The sequence below is a fragment of the Charadrius vociferus genome, unplaced genomic scaffold, assembly GCF_000708025.1.
Source record: "Charadrius vociferus isolate BGI_N301 unplaced genomic scaffold, ASM70802v2 scaffold477, whole genome shotgun sequence".
Classification (NCBI taxonomy): Eukaryota; Metazoa; Chordata; class Aves; order Charadriiformes; family Charadriidae; genus Charadrius; species Charadrius vociferus.
Window position 1 is genome coordinate 835,103 of NW_009649449.1, and position 6,439 is coordinate 841,541.

General features: G+C 55.9%; 1 protein-coding gene across 1 annotated transcript in view; it reads left to right on the plus strand.

Moving 5' to 3' along the window:
* Positions 1 to 5,411: 5,411 nt before the first annotated feature.
* Positions 5,412 to 6,439, plus strand: part of CASZ1 (castor zinc finger 1) — a 34,628-nt gene continuing 33,600 nt past the window's right edge. The window contains exon 1 of the mRNA XM_009889555.1: positions 5,412 to 5,976. Coding sequence (XP_009887857.1) covers positions 5,451 to 5,976 — 526 coding nt within the window. The 5' untranslated portion in view covers positions 5,412 to 5,450. The remainder of the gene's footprint in view (positions 5,977 to 6,439) is intronic.

Here is a 6,439-nt window from a genome sequence, read left to right on the forward strand (position 1 = left end):
CTCTGCCCCTTTGGGCCAGGGTTGAACGAGGGTCTGGGAGCCAGAAATAGGGAGAAAAGTAGCCTCTTGTGCAGCTGAAGATGCACGTGTGGCAGGCAGGAGAAGGTCAAGCAGTGCTGAATGCAGGCAGACTGCACTCTGACACGCTCTGGCCATGGGGACCATAGCACAGTCCCCAGCTTTTTTTCCATGGTTTATGGATGGGATGTGCAGGGAGAGCCCTCACGGCTATGGGAAAGCAGGGAGTGTAGCTGGCAGCGCTTCTATAAGGACGCCCTGGCTGCTCACTTCGTTTCTCCTCCCACGTCTTTGATTCTCCTTCTTCTCCCTGCCCAGTGCTGAGCTGGAGCCTGTCAGGTCCGACTTTTGCACCGAGGGCTTTCCCCGGCTTCACGCAGACACGCACAGGCGGGATCCATGCTTGCAGCGCAGAGGAGGTTGTTAAAGAGCCTTTGTGAACTCCCCAAGGTCAGCCAGAAGAGACAGCATCCACTAATCCAAGGTCATTTCCTGGGCTAAAAGCAATAAAATGTTTTATTGATAAACTGAAGAGGGGAAAATATACACACTATATCCACTCTCACACGTTGTGGGCCATGCCTGGGCTGTTGCTGCCTTTGCCCTGGCCCTGCCTGGGGTAACGCACGAGTTGTCGTGCTGGAGGGGAAGTGTTTTCTGGAAGGGGCTGAGCGTTTGGCTGCCTTCCCTGCCTCCTCCCGGCGTGTGGCTGGGCACCACCAGGGCATTGCTCCGGGGAAGCATGTTCCCAATGCCCCAGTGGCCTTCTGCTGTGAAGGTTTGGCTCTGTCTTAGGGACGGCAGCTCAAGTGTGAAGAGGCTCCAGCGTGCAGCATCCTCGCCCCAGCCCCAGCAAGCTGTGCTGCCCTCCCTGCTTGGGGCTCCTGGGCAGACTGGAGTCTCTCCAGTCAAGCTTGCACCACAGTGGTTAAAAAAGAAAAGGACTGTGCAGCATGTTGGTCCTCCTTCCCTCCCCCTCCCCGCCCCAAATAATGCCGTTAATAATTAATCGAATGAGAGCTTGCAGCTCCTGGAAAGCTGGCACTGGGACCTCCCTCCTGAACGGAGCTGCTCAGCTGGGCTTAAAACTCTTCAATAGGAATATGAAAGCTCCATCTGTTCGACGTACCCAGCCCTCTGAAGTGACAGTGCGCCGTCCCTCCCCAGCCAGCACCCCCGTCCCCACAGCACGGGTCCTCCTGCCCCTCCTCAGCCCCTGCCCCATCCGGCAGGGCTCCCCCCTGTGCCCCGGCTCTTCCCATGCCACAAACCTCCTGCTGCACAGCCAGGGCTCCTTCTCCTCTGCTGGTTCATCCAGCTCCCACATGCCCCTTTTTCACAGCCAGATCCCTTTCTCTCCTCTGCCAGGATGCGTTTCTTCACTGACCCCAAGCCAAAGCCAGACTGTGGCTCTCTTTTCCTTTCTGTGCAATTCCAGACTTTCTCTTTGTAGCACAGTTTGCCCCTCGGCTGGGATGGCCTGCTTCTGTCCACACTGCAGAGCCCTTCGTACCCGCACACCGTGTGCCCCCATAGCCCCCCTTCTCCCTTGGGAGGAGGCAGAGCTGAGCCGTGCCCACCTTGGCAGCACCCCACCGTGGAGTTTGTGGGTGAGAAAGTGCTGCTTTGGGGACTGTGTGGAGGGAGAGAGCCCGAGCTGCACACAGGGCGCTGGCAGCACGTGGGGACCGGGGGAAAGAGGGGCGGTGGGGACAGTGACCTGGGCTTGTCGGCAGCACGTTCAATGGGGTGACAAAGCAGCAAAATGGCGAGGTGGGTTTTGTCCTCCTCCTTGCCAGGCCTGCTTGTGGCAAGCCATACCTTTTCTTCAAAATCTTCTTGCTCTCAAGATGCCACGGGGCTGGGTGCAGAGCCAGGGGAGCCGGTGTCTCCTCACAGGGTGTGGGGAGGGGGTAAGCGGAGTAAACTCCCGGTGGCATTGTTTTCAGAGGAAGTGCTCAGTGTAAATAGAGCATGTGGGAGAGTTTGTCCTGGGCAGAGATGAAAAGTCCGTGTGACAGGCTCAGGTTATAAACGGCTTCCTCAGATTGATGCGAAATCAAAACATTTCTATTTAGACGAAGAAAATGAAGGGGGATGTTTACTTAGCCTGGAATCTTTAAACAGTGTGATGGAGACACAGGGTGATTTGGGGTGGGGAGCTTGGCCTGGGGGGAAGGAGCTTCTGCCTGGCTTCGGGGGTCCCTCCCTGCCTGGTAGTCCCGACCTTGGGCAGATACAAGGGTCCCTCAGCCAGCAGCTCGATTCTTCTCCCTCTGCCTGAGTGAACGAAACATGGATGCTCTGGTCCCCTCTTCAGTGTTTCTTTGGGAGAGGCGCTTCCCTTCTGCTTTGGAAATTGACAGGCTGAAAGAGGGGATTAGAAACGTTGGTACAGGTGATGTCCCTCCCATTCCACAGACAAGGAAATAAGACAAGGGAAAGATAAAGTGATGTGTCCAGACTTGCGGAGAGTTGGTTGCAAGGTTGGCAGAAGCAGCTGGGAGTTCTGATTTCCTGCGGCCGTACGTGCATAGGTGGGATGGAGATACGTAAGAGCCCTGGTACTACAGAGCAGATCCCATCTCAGGAAGGTCTCTGGGAGGGTTAGTTTTATAGATCAGGGAAAAGGTACCTTTTCAGAACTTGCTTTATTTTTAACTTAACTTAAACTTTAGAAAAAGATTCTCAAAACGTGAAAGAGCAGCATTGCTGTGCTCAAAAGAAATCCCAAACACACGGAGAAGGAAGAATGCAGAGGGGAAGGACAGGGGCTGGGGGGCAGAACCTGGGGAGGCAGAGGGGCAAAGCCAGGGTGTGCGAGATGGAAGGAGGCAGGGACAGGAATGGAAGACAAGTTGCAGGCTCCCTGGAGTTGCTGCGTACGCGGCAAGTGCAGCCTCGGGAACGTCTGTTCCTCTCTTCCTTTGAATAAATATTTATATATTCTATTTGCCGGCTGGTGCACGCACTTGGCTGCTCACCTCCAGACCAGAATAATGGGACCTGCCCTCATCGCAGAAAGGGGGAGGGCAGCGGGGATTTGGGCTGCCGCGTGTCTGCCTCCCAGTTATCTCCAGCTGCGAGCGATGCTGAGCTCACCAGTTAAGCAGGGCTGGGTATCGTGAGAACGTGGACGGGGAATCACCAGCCAGCGTTGAGGAGAGCAGCGCTGGTGATTCAGTGCTGACCCAGTGCCCCAGCCCTGGGCAGGCACCGCACCGCGACGGCGGCACCGTCCTACCCACCTGCAGCCATGGAGGCTCCGCTGGCCCTTCGCCCGAGCGTACAGGCGTGAGCTGTAGGTGTCCTGGCCAGGCTCCAGTTGGAGCTCACGGCAGCCTCCTGAGATTCCCTCTGTGGTACCAGTTGCGCATAGGATTGGCCTTCACTTTCTGCCCTAAATAGAGTGGGAATGTGATGGGAAGGGAAGGTGCCAGCACACAGAGACTTTTGCAGCTTCATGGGCGTCTGCCTGTGCCCATCTGTATGCGTGAGGACTGTGTGCGTGTGTTGGGGGAATGTGTGAAAGGGAAATGCGTGGGGAAACGTACAGGAATGTATTTTGGGGAGATGGGACTTTTTAACCCGTACGTGTATGACTACATTTACGACCGTGCCAGCGCATACACACAGCTCTTGAAGAGCTATGATTTCTAGATGGGGAGGTATGTGTTTGGGGGCAATGTGTGCTTTCCCTTCACGAAAGCATGATTGCATGTAGGTGTTAGTGCCGGGGGGGTGAGCGCTTGGAAAGTGGAGGAGTACGTTTTGCCTCCCTTTGTGTGGGGGGCTGATATATTTGTCGGGGGGTTATTTTTCTTGCAGTCCTTGACAGGGAAGCGTGTCTGAAGCTGTCAGGAGTTTACGCTAAGCAGCCACTCTCTGGCTCTTGGACAGCAGGTCTAAAGTTTCAGTCTGTTTGTATTGGGCTGTCATGTTATGGGATTAGGGGCTGTCACGATGGCTTCTGGATGCGTTGTAGGGGGTCTGATTAATCTCATTGTGCTTCTGTGGAGCAGCACCTCTGTGCTGGTGACAGGGACGTGTGGGCTGAGCTGCCACGAGGGACTCCTGAGCAATGGAGGAACCCATTCTCACCATTCGAGGTCTGGAGACAGTTTCCATTCGCTCTCCGTGTGGTGGGCCCCTCTTTCGGCATGATATGAAGTCCAAGAGACCTCCAGCAATGTCCCCACAGTAACTCCACTGGCGTGGGTGTCCGGCAGGCGTTTTACCGGGTGCTTTTCCTGAGCCCTGGGACACAGAGCAGGGTCTGCCTGGGCACTGCAGCTGGGGAAGAGCCAGGCTGTGTGCATGTTTCTTGCCTTGGGACCTTTAACCCTTTTTAGTCTGGGTGTCTCTCGGAGGTATCATAAATAAAGAGGGAAATGAGACAATGCAGCTGCTTTAGAATCAGGGTTTTTTTGCTTTTGTTTGTGATTGAATCTTGTTAATTGTTGGTGCACTAATTATGCAAGTGACTCTGTGATAGGGACCATTTAGTTCAAGATTCTCTGTGACCTTGAAGTTAAGACCTTACCTTCTTCCTTTCTCCCCCCACTTTCTCTTCCCCCTCCTTTACTAGCTGTCACATATGAATAAACTACATTAAAATAACAAACCCACACTAATTAGCTGATTGTGCTGGGAAGTGTGAGAGCAGAATTTCCTGTGTGTGCGAGAGCGAGTGAGCGAGCAGGCAAAGGGGCCTGATCAACTGATACCAACCCAAGGCGATTTTCTCCCGTACGACTGCCACACACCAGTCTGGTGCTCCAGCACATGCTTCTGTCCTCCGTACAGGTTCTTTCTGGTCCATACTGGTTCCCTTCTCTGAGACTGTTCATAAACCCCATTAAGTGCATTCCTCGCTGTCGCTAGGGTTATGCTTGGGAAGCTGTTCTCCCTGCTACAGGTGCTGGGGTGCTGTTACTGACTGGTGTGGTTTTGTCAGCCCACACATCTGGGATGGAGCTGGGGACCTAAAAGCAGGTGGTGCTGCAGTCTGAAGGAGAGAGCAAGTCAAGCTTTTAACAGACTTCACACCCAGCTGAGCCAAGAGGAAAGGCTGGTCTGTACCACGCTCACATGCCTGAGATGTTTGGGGCCTTTTGAGCCCAATTCAGTCCCGGCATGAATACGTGCCTCTCCTGACGCCAGTGGCATCCTTTGGTACCAGCAGGTTTAGAGCATGCTTCTCGCCACGCTCTCCTGGCTGGGCTTCCACTAAGAGCTTAGGAAGCAGATGGGAGTCCCACCTTCCAGAGGATGAAGCTGGCCATGCGTGAAGGCCCATTGGGTTGGGACCAGCCGTTTGCTTTTTGGGTTCAAGTTGTCCGATCCCACTAATGCCCTTCCTTGCTTCTTTCCCCTCTCTCTTTCCAGCTGAAAGAACTATATGCACTGACGCAACCTCAGGAAAACCCACAATGGCTGCCAAGCGCAAAGGCGGCCTGAAGCTAAATGCAATCTGTGCCAAGCTGAGCCGCCAGGTCGTCTTTGACCACGGGGGAGCCGAACAGGCACGAGCGGACAAGGGGCCGCAGCGGGAGAGCAGCAACAAGGACCTGCCTCAGCCTGGGACCAAGGAGCTGGGGACAGAGTTTTCAGATGGACTCAGCCGCGTGCAGAAGATCGAGGAGGACAAAAGGAGGGAGGTGATTGAGAAGTGGGTGAATGGGGAATACAACGAGGAACCCTTGCTGGGGCGAGCGGAGGGCAAGGAATGTAAGGGTGCCGAGAGCGCAGAGGTGCCCCCCGAAGGGGTTTACATGGTGCAGCCCAAGGGCTGCAGTGACGAGGAAGATAACGGGGACGAGGCGGACGCTCTGAGGGGCTCGCAGGATGGCAACTTCTTGGATGACAGGGATTCAGACGGGACAGCCTCGAAGGACGATGCCTACCGGTCCTCCAGTGGCGAGACAGGCTCCAAGCTGGGGGGAGGAACCACCTCAGGTAAGCCCACTGCCCCCTCCGCCTCCCTGCCCGCGGCAGCTTCACGGGCACGGTTTCTGTGGGACAGACGAAGCTGTTGCGTGTGTCCATGCCGGATACGGTCTGCATCTGGCAGTCAAGGGGGAGGGTGAAAGCCCCAGTCCCCTCGCAGAGGGGACTTTGCTCCTGGGGCCGTGCTGAGTTTGCCTTAGCTTCCGCCTCCCCTTCCCGAGAGGGGTGTTTGTCGGGGTGGATGTGGCTGGATGGCTCTTTCCAGACCATAGATCCCTTGGCAGGGTAGATCTCCCCCCGCACACTCCTTCGCACCGTTCAGATGGAGATAGCTGCGGGGTGTGCGGGTGTCCTGGTCGCCTATTTCCACATGAGGGGGGGCATGAAGCAGAGAGAGCCGGGACCCGGGGACCGGGCCGCGCGCGGCTCCGCGAGGAGGCGCCAGGGAGGGGCCGCAGGGGCGGGGCCGGGG